Source organism: Setaria viridis, chromosome 6 (assembly GCF_005286985.2).
Source record: "Setaria viridis chromosome 6, Setaria_viridis_v4.0, whole genome shotgun sequence".
NCBI lineage: Eukaryota > Viridiplantae > Streptophyta > Magnoliopsida > Poales > Poaceae > Setaria > Setaria viridis.
The window spans coordinates 21,666,705-21,690,635 of NC_048268.2; the positions used below are offsets into that span (position 1 = coordinate 21,666,705).

At 42.3% G+C, this 23,931-nt stretch overlaps 3 protein-coding genes and 1 pseudogene across 4 annotated transcripts; 2 read left to right on the plus strand and 2 right to left on the minus strand.

Moving 5' to 3' along the window:
- The first annotated feature begins 308 nt into the window (after positions 1–308).
- LOC117861023 (KH domain-containing protein At4g26480) lies at positions 309–5,409 on the plus strand. 2 transcript variants are annotated; one of them, XM_034744477.2, is made up of 7 exons: positions 313–499; positions 1,444–1,529; positions 2,804–2,949; positions 3,640–3,756; positions 3,832–3,948; positions 4,651–4,794; positions 4,931–5,409. In XM_034744477.2, exons 1-7 carry the CDS (start codon positions 411–413, stop codon positions 5,078–5,080), a joined length of 849 nt encoding a protein of 282 aa, XP_034600368.1. In that variant the 5' UTR covers positions 313–410; the 3' UTR covers positions 5,081–5,409. The 2 variants fall into 2 exon arrangements, with proteins under 2 accessions (XP_034600369.1, XP_034600368.1); XM_034744478.2 differs by lacking the exon at positions 4,651–4,794 and having other exon boundaries at positions 309–499.
- A 3,341-nt stretch (positions 5,410–8,750) lies between these two features.
- Positions 8,751–13,545, plus strand: LOC117860441 (glucose-1-phosphate adenylyltransferase small subunit, chloroplastic/amyloplastic). Its single transcript, XM_034743731.2, has 10 exons — positions 8,751–9,103; positions 9,754–10,050; positions 10,612–10,881; positions 11,007–11,186; positions 11,586–11,689; positions 11,808–11,919; positions 12,044–12,142; positions 12,222–12,341; positions 12,976–13,093; positions 13,252–13,545. The coding sequence occupies exons 1-9, from the start codon at positions 8,855–8,857 to the stop codon at positions 13,090–13,092; spliced, it is 1,548 nt and encodes a 515-aa protein (XP_034599622.1). The 5' UTR covers positions 8,751–8,854; the 3' UTR covers position 13,093; positions 13,252–13,545.
- Positions 13,546–14,360: 815 nt separating this feature from the next.
- Positions 14,361–18,907, minus strand: LOC117860440 (pyrophosphate--fructose 6-phosphate 1-phosphotransferase subunit alpha). The gene is made up of 19 exons (XM_034743730.2): positions 18,475–18,907; positions 18,039–18,202; positions 17,843–17,955; positions 17,667–17,741; positions 17,466–17,579; positions 17,104–17,171; positions 16,932–17,015; positions 16,754–16,807; positions 16,577–16,657; positions 16,392–16,485; positions 16,163–16,236; positions 15,964–16,074; positions 15,832–15,876; positions 15,690–15,746; positions 15,505–15,609; positions 15,310–15,426; positions 15,102–15,205; positions 14,827–14,992; positions 14,361–14,720 (listed from the first exon to the last, which is right to left on the minus strand). Exons 1-19 carry the CDS (start codon positions 18,565–18,567, stop codon positions 14,583–14,585), a joined length of 1,857 nt encoding a protein of 618 aa, XP_034599621.1. The 5' UTR covers positions 18,568–18,907; the 3' UTR covers positions 14,361–14,582.
- Positions 18,908–22,550: 3,643 nt separating this feature from the next.
- On the minus strand, positions 22,551–23,650 carry LOC140223206 (protein ALP1-like; annotated as a pseudogene).
- Positions 23,651–23,931: the final 281 nt, after the last annotated feature.

Genomic DNA, 23,931 nt, shown 5'->3' on the forward strand with positions numbered 1-23,931 from the left:
GCTGGTCACCAAACCCGACAGCACTTATCAGGACTAGGCTGACAAATCTCAATATTGACAAAATCACTGCAAACACCTTCCTACCACTATTTATTTCAGGAACAAAATTTCATGCAAACCACGAGGAACTTTAATCCCTGCAGGAATTTGTACTCGAGACAATACACTAGTTATCCAAGATCAAATATTTGACTTTCGTAAAAGAAAAAGTTCAAGAGGACCAAGTCTGTTTTTGCAAGGGTATATGTGCAATTTATGAACTTTCTGAGCATACATGCGCATTAGCTGAAGGGATAATTACGCACCAATCACCAGTCAGCATTTCGCAGGCTTTCCTCGTGAAAAGAAGAAAAATCTGCTCGTGCTCTCGCCCCTCCTTCGGTAGATCCTACCCAAGTCCGGCGGCGGCCATGTCTTCCGGCGGCCGTTACATGGCCTACTCGCCGTCGCCCTCCACGGGCCCGCACTCCCCTCACCTCCAGCTCGCCGACCATGAGAAGTACGTCAGACGCCTGAGCCTCCACCTCTCGCCCCCCTGATTCTATCCTTCCTTTTATTCGTTGCGACGATGTCTTCGTTCTTGTGCCGCGATGGAGGTTTGATGGGTGGTTCTGTGGACGGATGTCTTGAAAAGATTGGATCTTAGAGTCGATTGGTGATCCCTGTCTGGTTTGTTAGGACTCGGGATTGGATTGACTGCTCGTGGTGCTAAAGATTTCTGATGGTCCCGATTCGATTGGTTTTAAGATGATCAAGATGCAAGTGAATCTTTCGTTTTCTACTTAGGATAGAACTGTATGCGAGTTGGTGGCTCGACTGTGGCCGTCGGGTTGGACTGTCAGAAGTCTAGATGTGTTTAATTTTTCTTGGACTAGGGAGTGAGGAACTTGCTCAGTTCCTTGAATCTTGAAATTTTAATGAGAGATTATCTATTTCGCCTGTGAATTTTAGGCTTTTGATGGCTGCGTTGGTGTTGATACTGGGATGGGTTTTGTTGGTTTCAGATAAGTGTTTGATTGAAAGTGAAACATGTACCTTCTATTTTCTTTTGGCGGAATTGGTAAGAGCTGAGTTACTGAGTGAGTAGTGAACTGATCCTTGTGATTTTCATCTGATTTTCGGGTGGGCATAATTGATTCTAGTTGAGGTTAACTATTGATGTTTGGTTGGTATCACAATCAAGTAATCCTGTCAAACTGAACAATTCAATGAGGGTCGCTGACCATTTTGACTCTACTTCACCATTTTGGTTGAGTTCGATCTTGATTTATGAGTGCTGGTTTTCCCAATCTACTAGTAGATCGAACAAATCAACTGATTCCACTTAAGAAGACCCTAAGAGATTCCTCCCATGATTTGACATAATAGATCAGTTGATGAGCATTCACTTTCTATTATTGTATCTAGGTGTGCGCTCAATGATTCTGGTTGTTGTGTTTCCAGGTACATTGCAGAGTTGCTTGCAGAGAAGCAAAAGCTTACCCCGTTCATGCAAGTTCTTCCATGCACATCTCGGCTGTTGAATCAAGGTAAATCATCAGTAACGCATCCACTAAATTTAGTTTCTTGTCCACCGGCAAAGAAGCATAGTTATTTTCCTGAGTGAACAATTACTGTATGCTCCTACCTAAATCAAGGAAATGCGGATAATTTAGAATAATTATGCAAGGACATTCATTTCTCGTTCTGCTGTTCTAATATTTCTTAGAAACACTACAGACATACAAATATATACCTCGAATTCTCAAGTGAGAGTCGTTGGTAGAACGAACAGCTTCTAGAAAGGCTTGTGTTCTATGGGAAATTCTGTTATGAAATGAAAGTTTGTCTACTATGTAATACCCATTATAGGTGGATGAACTTCCGAACTTACAAAAGTTCTCCAAAAAAGTTTACATGCATGCATGCCAAACCATGCACACTTGCTAACATTTATGCCCAAATACATTCATCTGTGTGTTGTGCAAAATAGATGGGAGATGCAGAAATGAACATATTTTTGCACAAAATTTTGTAGGCATGTATGATTTGGCATGATGTATGAGTTTAATTTTTTGAGACGTGGAAGTTTGTGGTGGTGGACCTGTAATGGGTGTAAATGAACTTTTTCAAGAAATTCACTTCTGACTGTGGTTCTATGTTCTGCGAGTGAAAACCAGTTGTAGCTCAATTAGATGCACCTGGTTACTTAGCCAACACCAGGTTTCGAATTCCATCTGCTGCACATTGTGAATCCAAGTCTGATGCTACAATTGTGTATGATATTTGATGTTTCAATTCCATCCCAACAGTGTGTACTGTTAGCAACTTCACAATAGGATAGCTACTTACTGTGGTACGGAGTACACAACATAGAGATAATCTATTTATAGATACATCGAAAAAGGATCCTAACAACTTACGATAGTTATTATTGTTACTTAACTAGTTCCTCTTTTTTGTTTGGTTTCCATGTCTTTCCTTGTGATGAATAGCATAGCTAATAATTTCACTTTAGATAAATTTCAAATCATTGATTCGTGGACAGTTAAGACTTGGGTCTTAGAGCCATGACTTCTATTGTCTTCCCCGTCAGCTAGTTCTGCCCTGTGGTTGCTTCTGGTAGCTAATGGTAATCCTGACATGTACAGACAATACTGCTCAGGAAATTTATGCGTGCTTGTGATTACATTAGTTTAACTGAACTTTAAAAGTGTTGGATTTAAGTTGATGTGCTTGTCCATCGACTTCTGACTTGTCTGTTTCAATGTGTGATGCTAACTTATTGGTACCTGTCATGCTTGGTGTTCCAAATTGTGAGCAGAAATATTGCATGTATCTGCACTCTTGGGGATTCCTGTTTTAGATCAACCTGGGTATCAGCATGGTAGCCCCCTTATAAATGGAGGAGCAATACCAAATGGAAGGCCTGTTGAAATGAATGGTTGGGCGCCAGCAATTCCTTCTGAAGTATGATTACTGACCACTGACGTAACTATTGCTATTTGTTTTTATGGATTGTGGTGAATGTGAAATACCTAAATGAAGTGACGGTTGGTCTCTTGTTCTTAACATTTATCAGTAGCGAATACCCTGCAGTGTTTTCTTGTTCACCAGGCAATTAACTATGTGTGCTGTAGCCTGTAGGGGTAAATACTGATCCCAACTCCAAAGTTGATGACTGGTTGCGTATTAACTTCTCGAATGGACACACAATTTTTTCAGACTCATTGACTGCAAAGATATCTTATTTAACACCTTTTAGGTTTTTTGGTAATGGCATGACTTAGGAGGCCACTGGTGAAAGCTAGCCAAGTTAAAATTGATCAGATGGAAATTTCCTTGGTAGATTATTTGAATTGTAGTTTGCACTGTAGAATAGTCCATGGATTTGCTTTATTCTTATTAAAAAAATATGCTTCAGTCCATTAAATAGTTGCCAAAAGTTGAAATTTGGGAAGTTAAGTGCAAAGTTGCAGTATTGATGATTTAAGTACAATTTGATCTTACATTGGGGGCTGAATATGCATGTCAAATTTGACATAATTATTGTATTACATTTCACAGTTTTCGAATGGGGGATTCTGTGTTAAGTTTAAATAGAATATTCATGTTTCAATTAGTTTATTTTTCAGGGCCATATTTTGTTTTACGTTTCAGGGGGCAGGCATGTTCCATCCTCCATCTAGAAAGTGGCATAGTCCGCAAGGCAACTCTTCAGGTTTTATTGTGAAGAAAACAATGAGAATGGATATTCCTGTGGATAAATACCCTAATGTAAGATGTTGCTTCCATATCTTATTTCCCTCAGTTCAGATGAATTTTATATGATTGTGGGATTATGCTTTACAGTTCAACTTTGTGGGTCGACTACTTGGTCCAAGGGGAAATTCTCTTAAGCGAGTTGAGGCAAACACCGACTGCCGTGTCCTGATTAGAGGCCGTGGCAGCATAAAGGATGCTGCTAAGGTAGGTTTCATCTTGGTTTATAACTTTCCCTTTGAATATTTAGATTTGTGTCACTGTTTATATGCTAAGGTATGTTTCGTGTTGGTTTATTACTTTCCCTGTGACTATTTAGATTTGTGTCACTGTTAATATTCTGATTGTAAACTCATAAGTTACCACACACCTGTTTTGTTTCCTTGTCTATATTCACAATTTTTATCCTCTTTGGAGCAAGACTTGTTCTCTAATGTCCTGGAGTATGCTAATTAGGGTGATGTTTTGGTTTGATATATAGTTAAATAGTTAATGTAGACTTGTTCTCTAATGTCTTGGAGTATGCTAATTAGGGTAATGTTTTGGTTTAAAAGATAGTTAAATAATTAAGGTATATCACTAAAATTTGCATCCTTCTGTGAACTTTAACTACTGCACCAATGGATTGTTCTCTAATGTCAAGTATGGTCAGTTCCAAAGTTTTTCAACTGGAACAGGCTGTACTGCATTTTGCAGCAAACCTGAATTATATTGCATAGGAACTGTCTATATGGCTATTCCTTGGACATCATTTTGCTTTAGCTAACTTGCTTTTGAACTATGATTTATTTTTCAAATTGTGCTTCAGAAATGTCCAGTATTTGGTATCTTCTCCAGATACTGTTGTTGTACTGCCACTTATTTGAGTGTTGAGGTCACCCCATGTTATATTGCCTTCCAAACTTGCAGGAAGAGCTGATGAGGGGAAAACCAGGATATGAACACCTTAATGAGCCTCTCCACCTTGTGATAGAAGCTGAGCTGCCAGCTGAAATAGTTGATATCCGCCTTATGCAGGCCCGAGAAATTCTCGATGACATGCTGAAACCTGTGGTAGGATAGCTTTGCCTATAGTTTTTAATAATTTTTTCATTTTCAATTAAAGTGTCAGTTTCAACCATGCTGTCAACATTTTCTGGTCTTGCAATACCTTTCTCCAATATGTGCTTATATGTTTAAACATTGCTAGGATGAATCGATGGACTTCTTCAAGAAGCAGCAGCTTCGCGAGCTTGCCATGCTAAACGGTACCCTCAGAGACGACAGCTCGCAAAAGTCTGGGTCGGTCTCCCCATTTCGCAACAGCATGGGCATGAAGAGGGCCAAGACTCGTGGTTAAACCACAATGGTTGCCTTTTGACTCCCTCCAAAGAGAACACATCTGCTATGTGAGACTTTGATTTGCTGCCTGAACTGTGAAGTATATGTTGCAGTTGTGTGACGAGAGAACCATCTCTGGCTGTGGCTGTGGCTGTCTAGTATGCTAGTGTTTAGAGTTCTAATCTAGGGGGGAGAATGTGCTATGCGATTTTGGTAGGCTTGTATAGCTCAACATGTTGGTCACCTATGGAAAGAACTGATTGTATGGAATCTAACTGGGTAGTGCTTTTGTGTCATCTTAGTGCATATGACCATTAATTATTGATCTGGAAAAGCTCGGTGAGGTCATTCACGGTGTTTTGTTTCTGTTATTGCATTGTTATTGGATCGGTTTAGAGTAGCACTGAGAAGCACATTGTTTGACACTTGCAGCAGCGATCCGATTCAAGGCTGCATCGATATGGTGCCGTTGTCTTTTAAAAATATGAATGATAGGCAGTATGCATGATAGTATACCTGCACCTTGGCCGAGCAAGACTTAATAAGTTAGGCATGAATCCTTAAAAAAAAACTTAGTTATGCATGCACTGATGCACGCATGATGCATCTTGCTCGGTCAAGGTGCAGGTAAAGTAACTTGGTTCCATTGCCGAATTTTAGGATACAACGAAATCTTAAGGCAAAAGAGTCCGAAGATCCACAATAATAGAAACGTTGCGGCGGGCATATTCCTCGAACAAGCGAACGAACAGGCGTCGGCATCTGGGTTTCTCGGCGGCTCTCTACCGTCGAAAAGTCCCTTGGCCGGGCCTCCCGCGGCGGCCCCAGCCCGTGCATCGCCCACGAGGGACGGCAAATCTACAGCCCACGAGTGGTGGCGTGCCACGTCTGTACGCCTTTTGACACGTGAGCCGCGCAAGTACCGGAGGCCACATGCTCGCTTCTGCTCCCATCGGATCCACCAAACGGCGAAATGGTAGGCGCCCCCTGTCTTGCACACAGAGTCTGCCTAAAGGTGGGGGACTGGAGGCTGATGGGAGGGAGGTTGGCGTGCACACATTCTACAACTCTTTTATCCATTGAATACACCGGATTTGATCTATTGCTATCCAACTGAAATTAATATCTATGTAAAATATGTACTGATCTTACAAACTTATTTATAAATTTTATAGATGACTTACATTTTTTTAATCATGCGCTTGGATTATAAAATTTGTATGTTTTTATACGTGTTTCAAGTGCCACCAAATATTTTAAATTCCAAGATATATCCTGTAACTCACATGAAGATTAGATTTTTTGAAACATGCAACATCGAGCATGACATGTCTGCTAAAAAGCCATCTCCCTTTTGCTTGCATTCATGTCTCATCAAGTTTATTAGGAATATTTCTACAGATAAAAATAATCTTGTACCACTTTTCCATCACATGACCCGCTCGATATGTCATGCTTTTAATACTTTATTTCTCCCTATTTTACTTAGTTTGATGCTGCCAAAAGGATTTGCTATGGCTTCACGTAAAATCCCATGTATAAAGTTCAAACTACTTTAGAATCCGTATGGGAAGTGTCAACATCTTTTATGGCATATATTGCTTAACAACAATCATGCGAGCCTTTTGCATAATGTCATGACACACTTACAACCTGTATGCTTACCTTTTCTTTTATCATGAAGTGCACTACTAAACCTTACGGTTTCCAGCAACATTCGAATGATGTACTGTACGCTAGAAACAACCCATACAGCTATAACTTGTATAGTATATGCTAGATTTTTCAAAACAAACTTGTTTCTTCACGTCAAGAAATGGTAGTGTCATATAAAAGCCAAAGAGTTGGGCTCAGGATGACAAAAAGCTTCACGTTTTGAAACTCATAACATGCACCTTTCTCCAAAAGTTGGTTGTATATAAGAACAAATCTTACAGCTTGTTACACTTTTGATCAACAAACTTCTTTCGTCGAGTAATGAAATTGGCATCTTTTGTGCATGGGCTTACAAGTTATTATCGTCTATAAATTAGAGAAGATGCCTCAATGAATACACAAGATACACCTACAAATTCCATTCTCATATTTCCTTAATCTTACTTCTTCTCAAGCTGCTTCGATGGATGTGGCATTGGCATCTAAAGGCTTCCCTTCACCCTCAAATGCTACCATGCAGCAACCAATTTCAAAGCGTGACAAAGCCGTTGCAAATGACTCCTCCGCCTCCAAGCATACATACCTGGATCCTAATGCTAACGATGTAAGTTATCTCCTATTTATTATCTGTATATTAGAAAATATCGGTAAACTAGTGGTCTTAAATAAATTCTTTGTCTGAGACAATGTCACGTGGATGCTGGAACGATACATTAGAAAAACAGAAAGCTTTATAGGAGATCTTAATACACGGTCAGTTTGTGCACAATAATTTAATATAGTCTTATCAACATTGTTATTAACTTAGGCCCTGTTTGCATGACTACAACTCCAAACTCTAGAGCGGAGTTGAGTGGAGCCAGCCAAACAGGCTAACTCCACCATTTTTTGGAGCAGTACAACTCTATGGAGTTTTTTAGTTCCAGTTCATTTTGGTGGAGCACCTCATTTGCAACTCCAAGACCCTCAAATATGGATCTACTCGTGAAGTTTGGGAGTAATTACCCACCTTTACCACTGGTTACACAAACTTACCGGTTCAATCTATTTTTTCATTCCTTATGTTCGCCCCTATCCTCCCGACCCCTTCTCCCCGACTCACGGGTGTGCCACCGCCGCCTGCCGCCTCCCCACCCCGGCAACCGCCCACCCAGGCCGCCGCTTGAGCTGCGCCACCTCTTCCCTACCCTCGGCCACTCGATGGCCGCCGGCCTAGATCCGGCCGGTGCAGCGCTGTCCCCTCCCGCATGGGCAGTGCGGCGAGCCGCGGGAGCAGCCGCTCAACATCCTCCGCCGGCCTCCGGCAGTCCCGTTCTGCGCATCCGTTGCTCCGCATCTCGCACACCACACCCTGCCACACCGCTGGCCCCTTCCTGTGCGGGCACGCCCCTGCCGCGTCGTCAACCCACGCGTCGTCACAGCTCTATGCTGCGGGGACGCGCCTTCCTATGCCGCCACACCTCCGTCCTGCGCAGCGCCAGCGGCCCCTTCTCCATGGTGGTGTGAGGAGGCCCCTGTCCCGCCCGATCTCCTTGGAGCTCCTAAGGAAGAAGATATGGATAGCGAGGATGACTGGTGGGGTCATAAGTTAGGGCAAAAATGGCAATCCACCCTGAAATATCTCTTTCCTGGAGCTGAGGATACCCTGACAGCTATACATCATGTTCCAGCTCCATGCGGAGCATGCTCCAGCTGAAGTTGTGGAGTGGAGCAGAAATATGTGGAGTTGAAGCCATGCAAAACAGGATCTTATATCCTCCCAATATTCTTTCTCTAAATTTTCAGTGAGCGCATGATTTTCTTTTTCTTATACATGCCAACTAGAACCCCTTTGCCATGCGATGTCAGCCAAGACCCAAGATCATTTGCCACAATTAGACATCAAGATTCAAGGCCGTTCCAGAAGTTGTCACCTGCACAGTGCAGGTCTCACTCCCCAGGAAAAAACAAAAAAAAAAATTTAAAAACATCTAGGACTACCAGATGAGTTAAAATCGCACAGCCACACGAGCAGTCTCACACTCACCTCCACTCCCTATCAGGGTGTGGCCTCACTCCCCGATCCCAGGCCACAGGCTACCCGTGAGCTCCGCCGCTCGGCGCCTGCCCTCCCTCGTCCTTCCTCACCGCAGGAGCAATGGCGATGGCCGCCATGGCCTCCCCGTCGTCCATGACCCTGATCCCCGCGCGCCACCACGGCGCCGCGCCGTCCACCTCCGGCGACTCCTCGCTCCGCCTCCTACGCGCGCAGCCGCGCCACGGCCGGCGAGGCCGCGGGGTGCCCGTCTCAACGGCACCGGCGCGGCGGCGCCCGTTCGTCTTCACCCCGCGCGCCGTGTCCGACTCCAAGAGCTCCCAGACCTGCCTCGACCCCGATGCCAGCACGGTACGCCCCCACTTCTTGCACGGGGAATGCGGCGTCTCTGTTGGCGCGCCTGGCCGTCTCTCTCTCTCCTGCCTCTGATCCGTCGGTGGCCCCTTGGAGGCGCATTTGCCGTTCCTGATGGGAAATTGGGACGCGATCGCAAAAGATTGCTTTTTTATTCGTTTGCGCGTTGCTGATCTAGATGCCCAAATCGGCGGCTGGGATTGTCGTCTTGTGTTCTCATGTGCACGTTTCACGGTTGCCGATTTTTATTTGTATAGGTACCGATGAATGAGGCCATTTTAGGATGCTAGTTAGTTCTTGCGAGGTTCATGCGATGGATTACCTATTCCTTGTAGCCAATAAGAAATGTATCCAAGATGTTGTCATGGCCGGTGGTTGTGGCTATTGGATCATTCTTTCTACTATAATCGTATCTTTTTTGTTCTCACATGGTATTAGTTTCTGGGTCTGATGGAAACATTAGTGGTCCATTTGTCACGATCCGGTCTCTGTTTTTTAAACATGACCTGTTCTCTGATGTTATTGGTTTCTGAGGAGTGCCAAAAAAAGGGTTTCAGAGCTGTCCTTCTGTCATTACTCATAGGTTTACTCACTTTTTGTTAAATTGATTTGTCTGTATGCAATTTAACACACATTTGTTTGCTCAGAGTGTTCTTGGGATCATTCTTGGTGGTGGTGCTGGGACGAGATTGTACCCCCTGACGAAGAAGCGTGCCAAGCCTGCTGTTCCATTGGGTGCCAACTACAGGCTTATTGATATCCCTGTCAGCAATTGTCTCAACAGCAACATATCAAAGATCTATGTGCTGACGCAGTTCAACTCCGCTTCTCTCAATCGTCACCTCTCAAGAGCCTATGGGAGCAACATTGGAGGGTACAAGAATGAAGGATTTGTTGAAGTCTTAGCTGCACAGCAGAGCCCAGATAACCCAAACTGGTTTCAGGTATCCCTACTGATACTATGTCTTCTCTGATTTTCTCTATGTATGTGCCATTTAGTAGCTTGCACGTCAGGGGGTTTCTAACACGAGATGTTCTACTTTATTCTGAGACTGAATTTAGAGAGAAATGAAAGGATGCTTCTATGTTCAGTCTGCACTCAATTTCATAGGGTATATGAAATAAAAGGGTATAGATGATATGACTATGCAGTGGATGAACAATATATCTTTTCAACTTTATATGCCTAACTTTGCTGGACAATTGTGTCATATAGTTAAGGCCAACATTTTAGTTTACCATGTCTATTGTGTGGGTACACAATGATGTTTCTCCCCCTAAAATAAGCAGCACATTTAACACCGTATCCTCATTTCCAGATTTCATATTTTTCCTTTGCATTTGTGACCAGCAGAGAACGAAGGTCATTCCAATTGGTTACTGAACATGAGTTTGACATGTGCTATCATGTCTGAAGCAAATGCATGTTGTCTACAGGAGATTTTGTTAGAGTCCTTCACTAGCTTATGTCGAGTACTGATTTTCTTATATATATATTTTTTCAGGGTACTGCAGACGCTGTAAGGCAGTATTTGTGGCTATTTGAGGAGCATAATGTGATGGAATTTATAATTCTTGCTGGTGATCACCTGTACCGGATGGACTATGAAAAGTTCATCCAGGCTCACAGAGAAACAGATGCTGATATTACTGTTGCTGCCCTACCAATGGATGAGAAACGTGCAACTGCATTCGGCCTGATGAAAATCGATGAAGAAGGAAGGATCATTGAATTTGCCGAGAAGCCAAAAGGAGATCAGTTGAAAGCAATGATGGTACACATGTTGCACCTTTCCTTTCTAGCTAACTTGAGATATACATTAGTGGACAACCATTGAGTACAGCTAAAATGTTCTTCTTTAAAATGCCTTCACACCATACTGCTTACTGATCCATGTAGGTTGATACCACCATACTTGGCCTTGATGATGTGAGGGCAAAGGAAATGCCTTATATCGCTAGCATGGGTATCTATGTTTTTAGCAAAGATGTAATGCTTCAGCTCCTCCGTGAACAATTTCCTGGAGCCAATGACTTTGGAAGTGAGGTTATTCCAGGTGCAACAAGCATTGGAAAGAGGGTATGGAAAGATAATTGAATCTTTAGCTGTTTGTTTTCTTCTGTTTACTGATGTGTTTTTAAAATTTATTATTATGGCAGTTGATTTTCTTTCATAGAAATGCCATTATGCCATAAGTTGGTAACCCGATAATTCTTTTATTTTTGAAGCAGCATTCTAGCATGTAGATACATTGGAGTACATACATATTTGCAGTTCATATGCATTAAGTGCTGCTTAAGAGCAGTGTGCTAGAAAGCACAGATGCTAGGCAGGTGGGGTTGGCACCTAATGCTTGGTCATCAAATAGGCGAGCTAGGAAGCAATTAGGTGCTAGGAAATAGGATGATACGTTGCTCCTATGCAGGCTTGCAGCCGCCTTTTAGAGCAGTACTTGAGATTTGTTATTGTTGTCTGCAGGTGCAAGCTTATCTGTATGATGGTTACTGGGAAGATATTGGTACCATTGAGGCATTCTATAATGCAAACTTGGGAATAACCAAGAAGCCAATCCCAGATTTCAGGTATGCTTTCTCTTCTCACTGTGCTGCAGTAGTCAATTACAAAGCTGCATCATGTCAATTCCTACAATTTCAATTAGCCTTTTCTGATAGTGTTTGTTTGCCTTCAATCTGAATGCAGCTTCTATGACCGTTCTGCTCCAATTTATACACAACCTCGACACCTGCCACCTTCTAAGATTCTTGATGCTGATGTCACTGACAGTGTAATTGGTGAAGGATGTGTTATTAAAGTAAGTAGTGTTTTATTTTACTGCATAATATTTTACCTTTCTATATGCTTTGTATATCTCCTCCAAAGTATTTTTTCATACTTCATTCGCTAAATCCTTTATGCCTTGATTTTTGTGCATGTAGAACTGCAAGATACACCATTCTGTTGTTGGACTCCGATCTTGCATATCTGAAGGTGCTATCATAGAGGACACTTTACTAATGGGTGCTGACTACTATGAGGTAAAATATATACAGGTGTAAGCGTATACTGCTGAGAACATTAAGAGAACTCAAACTTGGTGTTCTTTTTTTTTTCCAGACTGAAGCTGACAAGAAACTCCTTGCTGAAAACGGTGGCATTCCCATTGGTATTGGGAAGAATTCACACATCAGACGAGCAATCATTGACAAGAATGCTCGAATTGGAGATAATGTGAAGGTATTCTAACTGATATTCTTATGTTTAATAATTTATTGGTCTCTTTTTCTCATGGGATATTACATAACTATATGTCATTTTTCTCCTGTCGATTCTGCATTATTTTTTTAAATATCAATTTAAAAATATGAATACATTTGCACGTTCTTTTGTCATTTTGCACTGAAGATAGCTTATATAATATGACTCTGTACACTTGTGTTTGCCTGCATAAATTTTCATTTTACCCCTTTACCTGTATTTAACTGAGGTAATCAAGATGGAGTTCTTTGTTCCAAAAGATAAATTTGTCAACAAGTCATTTATCAGTTTTTGCTGTAAAAATATAAATAAAAAGATATCTGAAAATGCAGAGCCATATATGATTTGTTCTTTGCGGTACTATTCATGCATATGCCATTCAAATTCCATCCAAAAAGATCTGCCATATCCCGACCCAGCTGTTTCCCTGCTCTGTTACTGCCATTGCTTGACAGATCTGTCGTTGCGTTTGATTGTTCTTAACTTGTCGTGAGCAGAAGAGTTCTGAATTTGTGATTCATATGATTAAACAGTAACATTGCATTCCATAGGTTTGCTTACTACACTTTTTCTTTGGCAGCAACTGTTCTCACACGACTTGTTGGTTTTGTAGATAATCAATGCTGACAATGTTCAAGAAGCTGCAAGGGAGACGGATGGATACTTCATCAAAGGTGGAATCGTCACTGTGATCAAGGATGCTTTGCTCCCTAGCGGAACAGTTATATGAAGTAAGTTACCCCCCTGTTCCCAAGCACATTTCTGTCAGTAAAACCTCTCCTGCAAAAGCTATGAAACATACTAAATCAAATAGGTAGGAAATGCTGCATCTTTGCTGGAATTTGCAAGCTTGACTGTTCAAAAAACCACTGTCTGAACTGTGCTGCAGGTAGATGTGAGACATGCGCCTGAGTGCCATGGACGATCATCAGCGCTGTTACTTGCTTGATCCGCTGACCAGCGTGTTGGAGATCATGGAAACAATAAAAAAAGTGCTATTCAAGGCACTCTTTGTTTTTTCTTAGTGCTCTTTTGTCCTCGTTAATGTTGTAGGATATAATGTTGTAGCGGCAAATGTTCTACATATGTCGTGGGAATCAAAATTGCATGCCTGAATTTGGGATACCTCTTTGATGTTGTGTAATTATCAGTTTAATTATCATGCTTGCTGCTGTTGATTTGAGCCGAGGAGCTACTCACCATGCATGATGAGCTGTCTGAACATGTTCTGATTACCCACTCCCTTATCACCTTGTCCGTTACTCAATTTCCAACCCGTAGCCTAAGTTAAGAATGAAGCCATCGTCTGAACTCAGAGCTTCTCCAGTAGGAAGTGCAGTACAAGACCTGTCAGAAATGTAATAATTCGACTGAAATTTTTACCGGGAACGGTTTACTTTACCTTGTGCAAAAGGAAACATTTGAGTTCATTCGTACTGGAAACGAGATAAATTCCCCGTGTCTCCAAGAGGAAAAGAGAATGTTTTCTTTCCTTTGAAGGCTATTAGGCGTGTTTTATTCTGTTCCGCTGCTTGGACTTCACTGAGACATGTACAAATTGGGCAGTAAAATGAACCTGTTGCAAAAGTTGTATATGAGGTTGACTAAGACCAACAGTTCTTCTACAATCTATAATCGTCTTTCAACTCCATAAATTCATACGGCCATGGAATTTCCCTTTTTCCCCTTTTCCTGAGGAAGTACATTTTCTCTTGAGATGTCATGTACGTTTCTGCAAGCTGCCCCATATGTCCGTTGCTTTGTTTTAATCAGTAACATCGACAGACAATCTGCAACCTTTGTCTCCAATACGATTTACCATCTGCGATTCTACAACTGAGTGGTTATTAGAAGTGGTAGAACCCTTTTGATCCATGCATATATTTCTTCCATGGGAACTTATAGAACGCCAAGCAGCATTTAGCATTTCAATCCCCGGAAAAAGAACAGGGTGTACTATATCAGATGGGTTTTCCACTCACTGTCAGGCAACCAAGGTTGAAAACCTGCATCTTTCCTATCCAGCAGTAGCTACAGTTTCGGGACCAAGTGCTGTTCCATTGTTTATTGCCATGAACACCAGTGCTTCTCACTTACAGAAAAGGAAAATAAAACAAGGAAGCTACCGAATACCGGCAGCCCAAGAACCAGAATCTGCTGCTGTTACAAAACTGGAATCACTCTACAACAACCCAGACGCAGGCAGGCTGACGCCCACGCTCACTTGAAATGGTAGAGAGGCAGCTCTGCGTTGAGAGGATGGGACATCACCGTCAGCACGTCTGTCACCGATAACATGGAACTGATTGCCGCCTTGAGGATCTCCCGGGAGCACCCGGGCTTCACCATGGTCCTCACCTGGGAACACATCATTAGTGGGCATGTCAATGTTAGAGACCTGCTTCTTAATTATTGAAGTTTTTATCTGAAACTCAAGGCAGATGAAATGGCTTTAGGTATCAACCTTGCTGAGACACTCTTTCAGTATCTCGATATCGCCCATGTAGTCCTGGTTTTCAATGGTCAGTGTGATGGGCTTTGCATCTGAACCAGGCCCTTCGAACTGAATGCCTCCTGGAGTCCTGTAGAAGTCGTCAAGGAGGAAGCTTGAAGCCTTCTCTCGCAGCAACCTGAATGATGCAACAAACAAATAGTAATTCATCAGTTCATCCTTCCCTTGAGCATTCGGAGGAGCAGGAAGAGGTATTCAGCTCAGAACACAGAACAGTGTGGACTTACTCATAAGCCTTCCCTTTCAGGTCAATTGGAGAAGGATGAATGGAAGGCTTTCCTATAGGGATTGCTCCAGGGCCACGTAAATGCCTCTTGACACTCATCATCGCCTGGTAGTGACAACAAATTGTGCTACTAGGTCAGCAATGAGCATATAAATGGATCATAATCTTTCAGCATCGGATGTTACAGGCATCATCAGTGGCAATCTTACAGTTAAAGGAGCAGCAGCACATCTCCACTTATCTACAGGGTCCTTCAGATTAGCCACAGTTGCCATATACCCAGTCAATCCAGCTGCGATCATATGCAAGGAGATACGTCCAAGAGCCTAAAATGTTCAATGTTATCAGGATTGCCATAAGATCAGGATATTCAATTTTCAAGAATATAGTGGTATAATACTCACATAAGCGTAGTCGCAGTCAAAATTTGATGGTATAGATCCTCGAGCCTGGTATCCAAAGAAATGACAGACGGAACTGAACTTCCTTCCCTTGTATCTTCCTTCTTTCTGAAAATCAAACATCCCCAATCAGTATGGACAGATTCAGACATGAAAAACCAAGAAACAGTGACAGCAATGGAACTTACTGTTCTCTTTATCATTTCAGTTTCCACTAAATGAGCTAACAGTTGCTCAGTGTCAATCTGAAAACAAAAGAACATTACACCACCAGTAATTGCATTAAATAAGTTTACATACGTAGTTAATCGAGCATTCAGAATCACAAACCTGGGACAACTGTGCAGAGTTATCTGATTCTTGGTGGAGGAGCAACTGAGTGAAATATTACAGACAGTTAGTCTTAGATTATCTTAATTCCATAAATATCAAGAAAATCCAACTTTGCTAGTAATGCAAGACCTCTCTTCTGATAAAGGGTGGCAGGAACTGGAACAGAGCAGCTGCCCAAGGAGACAGCTGTGATGACATCTCAGCCACAGGAACATTATTGTTGTGAAGGATATTGATTTCCTGAAGTATTTGAAGAGAAAACAATTAGATGGAACTGAAAGAATGTTATTTATTATTAGTTATTTCCCTGAAGATAGACCACACATACCTGAATAAGAGCATACATTTCTGGAATGCTTTCTATTAGTCCTTCTGGAATAACTAGCACACCATGGTATTTCCCTGAAGATCGATAACCACTCCTTTAATTTATGATTTATCACAGTATCCTTGGTACCTTGTTTGACTAAAAAACCATACAAAATTGACCTCAACCAGAGCTACAAGCTTTTTTCCTACTAATTACTGCAATACAGCATTCAAAAAACTGTACAAACCTAATTCTGCCCTTGCTTGTACTCCATCACATATCTTGTTTATAATTTCCATCAGAGTGAGTTTTGACAATGTCACCTCCTCTCCTAAGATGAGCTGCAATGGGTAATTGAATAAAAGGATGTTCATGCTCTTTCTTCCATTCTTACAATAGAGAGTTATGGCCACAGATTTGATCAAATCATACCATGTTTGGGTGTGACTGAAGTGCACATTCGAAGGCAACATGAGATGCTTTTCGTCCCATCAGACGAACGAAATAATAGTACTGATTGGAAGAAAACACATCAGCCAGTGGTTCTTAGTGGCAATAAATACTGCAGGCAGCTCAATCAGTAATCCAAATGGATGATAGGATAATTACCTTTCCAGCTGAGATTGCATCCAGGCAAACATTGCTTACAAGCTGTGAATTTACCTGAAAAGCAGTTATCACACAAAATAACATTAGTGATAGATTGACAGTGGTACATCATGTATAATTCCAATACCGTTCAGGATTGACATATTATGCAAAATTTCAACTAGACAGTTTCTTTTACCTTGCACACTGTATCAAATCCGACAGTTGTTTCAACAAACTGGTTCTTGAGATCACCATTCAACGAAACCGGCACACCAACAACCTGTTTAATGGAGGCTTTGGCTTCTTAAATTTCTGGTGTACTTGAAGAATACGAGCATCTAAAATTACAGACTAATACATGGCTGTACCTTGGTCTTACAGTTATTCTGGATAAGGGTCTCTGCAAGCTGTGCAGCATCTGAATTGGAGGTCACACCTGGAGACCAAGTAAGAGCAATGTAGAAAGAATTAAATGTTTACTTGTACTAAGAGAAAATATATGGTAAGTATTATGACTTGAATCATTTTTTGACCTTTCACAACAAGTTACAGCATAACAAAATGGTCTGAATTTGAACACTATTGACTGATGACCAATTTGCTCAAACTATGTCGGCATGTCTTGGAAATGAACAATCACGACATTTGTGTGCAAATTGAGTCAGATGAAACATAAGCAATTTGAAGTGGCTTTTGCTGATCAATTTAACCACCTTCTGCTGATTCTTACCTCCAATGATGACCAGCCCATCCAAGTTCAGACTGCGGCATGTTGCCATTGCAGAGCTGACTTGCTTAGTTGTGCGGATCTGATCGATACTGCGACCGAGCAAATCGAAACCACCTTCACAAAAGGAAACAGACAATGTGTCAATATTTATTGATAATAACATAAACATGCCCAGAAGCAAGGGACATCAAGTGTACCAACCCTGGTTCTTGTAGGAAGCAAGAACATCGTCTGTGATCTCCAATGTCTTGTTTGCAAAAAGTCCCTCAGTGCCACCTATAAGTACCACAAAATCTCAATAAGTACTCTGAACCAAAAAAAGTACTTCTAGGTGCGACCTGAATTGATCATTTCAGAAACTGGGTGATTTTGATTACCGACAAATCCATAGAGCACGCTCTGTGGATTGTAGGCTTTGAGAGCGTCATGGAGTCCCCAGACGACGTTGTGCCCTCCCGGCGACTGCCTCCCGGAGAACACCACGCCCACCCTGCACAGGAAGTAAAAAAAAATCAGGCAAGCCTCGCGCGATCTCGTCACGCGCACGATCGAATCGGGCGCCCTGAGGCGGACCTGATCGGGGGGCGCTCCTCTGCGGCGGCGGCAGCGCCGGCCGGCGCGACGAAACTGACGAGCGGCTGGCCGAAGGTGTTGGGGAAGGCCTGCGCGACGACGTTCGCGCAGCTGGGGTCGATTGTGGTGGTGGCGTCGCCGTACTCCGCCCGCACCGTCGGGCCCTGAGGGAGAACGGATCGATAATCCGGTCAGAGTCGATGATCCTCTCCGGCCTTGGATACAGAAAATCAAGAAACCCCCCCATAAACCCCCAACTCCATCCAAGAAAAATTCAGGGGCGTGGCCGATTGGACGGCGAGCAAGCACGGCAGCTGCCGACTGCGGTCGGTGGGAATCAATTCTCATGCAATAAGTGACTGATCAACCCGTGGGCAGGGGAGAAGCAGAAACAGAAATAGATGGATCGCGGGGAGGGATGAATCGACGAAATCACCTGGAGGCACGGCGGGAGGCGGGGCTGGTAGAGGGCCCTGCGCTGCTGCAGCCCCCCCGCGAGCTCCTTGGGCGCGCCGAAGTCGGCGTTCATCTCCTCCTCTCCCTCTCTTCTTCTCCCCTGCTTCAACTTTGGTCAGGGATCGATGCTTCCCCCTTTTTCTCCGTCAGTCTATCACCAGCTCAGCACAGCTCTGCGTTTGACTCTCGGTGGTGCAGTGCAGTGGTGGTCACTTTCTTGTAGAGAGAGAAAGCGAGGTCCGGGATGGGGATAAGAGCGAGAGGAACAGTGGGGAGGGAGGGCGTGATGACGGACGGCACGGGCAAGCAGGCCGCGGCGCCGGCGGTTTGGCGAGGCTCTCGCTGTTGGTTTCCCTCGCGGACAGGGAGGGGAGTCGGCAGCGGGAGTGACCCGCGACCGTGAGTCCACTTCCACTCTCGAGTCTCGAGTGCGCTGAAGTGGTGCCCGCCCACCGGCGGGGGCGGGGCGGGGCGGCGCGCGCTTCGCCATGCCATTTTCTGTGGGTTTGGTTGGTTGGGTTGGTGCGGGCGGTGGGCGGCGTCTGTCGTTCTGTGCGGCCGCCACTTTCTTAACGGAGGAGCCGGTTTCGACCGCCCGCGGCCCTTCCGGTTTTGGGACGAGGTGGACAGTGGACTGTCCCCTTTCATTTTCTCAGCTTAATATTGATGTCTCTTTTCCGTTTACTTTTTTTAAGCATGCATGGCACGTAGTATTCCATTAAGATGAAAAAACTACTAATTCTTACCCTCTCCATTCTTAAATATAAAATATTTAAAACAAGATAATTAGGTTAACTAATCATCTTATATATTTACATTATTACATACGGAGGTAGTATATCACAAATTATTCTGCGTGGGGCTAAAAAGGTCCAGTCATTTGAGCAATGATGAATTCATAGCAAAGAACAACGTAGACAATGCTCGGCACATGGATTTCCCACGAGCATTGGAAAGAATATGTTACATTAATTCTTTTTCGCTTGTCATGTTCAAGGAAAGCGTTCTAAACCTTTAAAGATTATCAATGGTTACAAATTCGCCATTCGCGCAAACGCTGAAATAGATTTCAACTTAAAACTTAATGTAAAATATATTGTAGTCTACGAAAATATATGCATATTTTTAGAATCTTTTATACTACTAATTTGAGTGCATGTGCATCACATGAATGCGCTTATTTTACTAATAAAACTAAAAATAGGTACCGAGTTGATATTGAAGAGGACTTAAACTTTGATTGTCTATGTGTATATTTACACCTTGCCTCTAGTTCTTACCCCATTGCAATAGAAGATTTCTTAAGAAGTCGTTTGCTCTCACATGGTATTTTAGGCTCAGGATAATGTGTCCTTTTTACAAACATGACGAGGAGGTGGGGAAAATGTGATGGTGGCATCAATTGAGTTTTGACTTGTTTTAGATATCATTTTTTTCTTGAACAATGCAGCAGGAGTATTGCGTGTCATTTCATTAAAAAAAAGAAAAGCAATGTAAAAAATGACATTCTTCCTCAACCAATTGAAGGGCGATATGGACATTTGAGCGAGCTCCCTCAAAGACAACGCATTCGTATGCTTCCAAAGTTCCCAGGCCATGAGAATAATTAAGGAATTGAAACCTTTGCCATTTTGATGGCTCGGCACCTAGGGGTTGGATGTGTCACTTCAGCTAGATTTAATTTCCTTAGGACTAAATCCCAAACCTCCCTAGCAAACACACGTGAAGGGAGAATGTGGTGTGTTGTTTCATCGTCTTGATCACAGAGGGGGAATGCCGACGGATGAGGCATCCCATGCTTAGCAAGTCGATCAACAGTCCAACACCGATTGTTGACTACAAGCCAAATAAAGAAATTGCACTTTTGGGGAGCCTAACTCTTCCAAATGTGTTTCTATGGGGGCAAGTTTGATGGTTAGATACCATTTTCGCTATTCAAACAACATTTACATTAAGCACACTTGGTATGCTATGATAATAATATACTTTTCCATCAAAAGATACAACCTCACATAACACGCCTTCGTCATCCCTTAAGGTTTCAATCTATGGTTCTTCCACAAAAACTAGTACATATAGTACCTAAACCATCTACCAAATAAAAACTACTCTAGAAAAAAATGTAACTAGTTTTAGGCATTTTGAAAAAGATTAAGGAGAGGATAAAAAGTCTAATTTGACCTTTTTGTTTGCCCCCGCTGCCACGTATCTGTAGTACTCGTATTGCCTAGGCCTTCTACTTGGGGAGGGAACAATACTACCCAAAAGTTTAGCTACCTTTCGAACAGAAATCTACCCGGAAATATTTGAAATATACGTGTTTGGTGGAAGCAACGAAGGTGCCCTTGCTAAGGGATGCGAGCAAAACTACTAATGGATAGAGATAGAATTGGGCAGCATGAACAATGTGTCTTGTACTCTTAATATGTTCAGGCCCCTACAATTGTTTTCCCCGGATCTGCCCTGAGTGGCACGGTCTGGTGATTTCAATGGAATGTGAGCAAACAAAAAACAGGGTTGTTTGAATTCAAAAAGGAAAAGAGAAGATCAAAACGGGTAACCATCATTGTGTTTCGTAGGACATGATCTTCCAAACCAGATCATGTTTGGGTATGTTTAGATTACATTTTCTTGAAAATATTTTTTTATGAAGATGAAACATTTTCTATGAATGTGAAACAAGTATTGTAAAGGAGAAAAAAATGTAAATTGCTCCTGCTAAAAGAGATAATTGTTGAGAAGGAAAATGGCACAACTTAGAGTGCAATGAAACATTATATACATAGAACTCACGGAACAAAAAGAAATTTGTACATATGGACTACTCACGGAGTATTTGAGAATAATGGTTAAACTGGATAAATATTTGGTATGTGGAACAAAATATGACTGAAAGAACAACTTAATTATATTGTTTGAGTGAGAAGAAGAGAGAATTCGGCCCATAACTAGCCCACCTAATAAGTTTGACTTGTAGTCAGAGAAGAGAGGGATGGGGGTGGTCGGAAGGACATTTTCGGCCCAGTGACTGGACACAGACCATAATGTTTTGGCAATTTTATTTGCATTTAAATTTGTGTTTGTAAATTTTTGCTTGAGGTTCATTGCTGTGAGCTGTGGTTTTTATATTGTGGTTGAAAATCTTCCTTGTATATGGTTACTACTGTTTTGACAAAAGCAAAGGAGACAGCTCCTGGAAAGGAGTTTGACTAATGCATGACAAAATAATGTGCGCACGTGCCAGCATACTAACGTATACATAATAGATAAATATAGTGAACTCTCATCTTTATTAATTCTTGAAGAATTACGAAGTACAAGTACACTCGGATTACATTGTACTGTGACTAAGAGCCTGTTTGGATACCTTTGCTAAACTACTGTAGTTGCTAAACTTTAGTGATGACTGTTTGATTCCATGGGCTAAACGGTATTTAATGAGGTGGACAATGACCTATTTGCCTTTAATGAGAGAGCCCTGGATATTGTATCCAGACAGGCATTAATGGAGGGCAAAGGGTGTCCACCCCACCTTTTAGCAAGGTTTAGGGCCTGTTTGGTTTAGGATTGCTTATAAATAAGTTGCTTATTTGCTTATTGTAGTTGTTTATTTATAAGTCTAGGTGTTTGTTTTGGGTTGCTTATTTGCAATAAATGAGAGTGGTATTGACACATTTACCCCTGGTCCACTCCATTCACCTCTGCCCTAATTAATACTTCTCTTACCCTCCTGGTCCCTGGTGCCAGAGCAAATTTGGCGCCAAACTAGCTCCTGGCGTTGGCGCCAGAAGGTTTCCTGGGCACCAGAAGCAGACTTGGCGCCAGAGCCTTGGCGCCAGAAATTTTTATCGTGTGCGCCAGAGAGGGAAGATGGAATTGGCTCATGCTTTTGCTCCAGGGAGGTTCAATTTTTTGCGCCAATTCAGTAGCCATATGGGAGGTTAATTTTTTTTTCCGCCTTTCATTTGGCTGCCACGGTGCTAGGAGCCAAATTTATTATTCAAATCAAATGCTGTTCAACATTGTACAAGTAACATCGTTACAAAACAAAGGAAGCTAAGATCTATTGGAGAGTCCATCGGCAATCCAATCCCTAAATTGGTTCATGTCTTGATCTTCGTCCCCATGTTGACTAGTATCAGCATTGTTTTGTGACGACGATGCGTCCGCAGGCGCCACGTAGCATTCATCGTTATCCGCCCTCTCAAAGTCCACATCAGCAAGTGTACTCTCTCTAATGAAGTTATGAATTGCCATGCAAGCGATAATTATGTTGCTTTGCTTTGGCATTGGATATGCCGGTAAATCACGCAAAATACGCCATTTGTTTTTCAAAACTCCGAAAGACCTCTCAATCACATTCCTTAGTGATGAATGGGCATAATTGAAAAGCTCTTTTTTACCTCTAGGGAGTGGTCCTTATCGAAACTTTGGGATATGATATTTCGTCCCCTTGTATGGTGCCAGGTATCCCGGTCTATTTGGGTACCCAGAGTCCACCAAATAAAATTTCCCTGCACAATAATTAATTTTCGTGTTATACTCAACCAATAAATAGACATGGTGACTACTATGGGAACATAGAATAGGGAAGAACCTTCTGGAGGATGAGGAAACTTGTCGCCATACTTGATCAATGCATCTTTGAAGACTCTCATGTCATGCACCGATCCAGGCCATCCGGTGACAACAAACGTAAATCTCATGTCGAAATCACATATTGCTAAGACATTCTGGCTGGTGTACCCATGTCGGCCCGTATGTTGGACAACCTTGTCCACTGGCACAATAACAGACACATGTGTTCCATCTATTGCTCCAATGCAATTATCAAAGTAGGGGGAGAACCGTGGTTTCTGTAGTCTACGATGCACAGTACTAAATGTTGGGTCAACTGGTTTAATGATATCACCTGCTAGCTTGCACAGACTGTGCAATACCTTCTCAAACTTTCTACTGCAAGTTTCAGTAGACCTAACAAAACGATCCTCAGCTTGCCTCATGCTTTGAGGCGCACCACAAATCCACAAAAACATAGCTAAAGCCTCTACTGATGTCATCCTCCTTGTTGACTTCAACCCATATGATTGGACTAGGATATTGTGTAGACTATCAAACACATCTCTATTCATCCTAAACATGTTGTAGCAAGATGTCCTATTCTGTAATGTACTAACAACCCATTCATAACCAGTTTGGTTTGCAATCCTATATTTAGCTTTGTCTAGGTATGTGGTGTAATAGTACATACCGAAAGCTGCACAAATAGTAGCAAGTTGCCTCCTCTTCTTCTTCCTTCTAAGCAGCAATTCTTCTTCCCCATCAGAAGACGAAGAATTGTGAAAAGGAAGAATCTGTACAATCAAAATAAAATCCATCAGAGTTCATGTTCACTACTCAAAAAATAAACTAAAGTGGCTCACACATAACAGGATAT

Excerpts from the sequence above, each read along its gene's own strand:
- LOC117861023 (XM_034744477.2), top strand. The coding sequence starts at position 411 with ATGTCTTCCGGCGGCCGTTACATGGCCTACTCGCCGTCGCCCTCCACG. Across the intron at positions 3,757-3,831 it reads CTGTGGATAAATACCCTAAT|TTCAACTTTGTGGGTCGACT; the intron begins GTAAGATGTTGC and ends TATGCTTTACAG. Across the intron at positions 3,949-4,650 it reads GCATAAAGGATGCTGCTAAG|GAAGAGCTGATGAGGGGAAA; the intron begins GTAGGTTTCATC and ends CCAAACTTGCAG.
- LOC117860441 (XM_034743731.2), top strand. The coding sequence starts at position 8,855 with ATGGCGATGGCCGCCATGGCCTCCCCGTCGTCCATGACCCTGATCCCC. Across the intron at positions 11,920-12,043 it reads GTGAAGGATGTGTTATTAAA|AACTGCAAGATACACCATTC; the intron begins GTAAGTAGTGTT and ends TTGTGCATGTAG. Across the intron at positions 12,342-12,975 it reads GAATTGGAGATAATGTGAAG|ATAATCAATGCTGACAATGT; the intron begins GTATTCTAACTG and ends TTGGTTTTGTAG.
- LOC117860440 (XM_034743730.2), bottom strand. The coding sequence starts at position 18,567 with ATGAACGCCGACTTCGGCGCGCCCAAGGAGCTCGCGGGGGGGCTGCAG. Across the intron at positions 17,956-18,038 it reads GAGGAGCGCCCCCCGATCAG|GGTGGGCGTGGTGTTCTCCG; the intron begins GTCCGCCTCAGG and ends CTTCCTGTGCAG. Across the intron at positions 17,016-17,103 it reads AGAATAACTGTAAGACCAAG|GTTGTTGGTGTGCCGGTTTC; the intron begins GTACAGCCATGT and ends TCCATTAAACAG.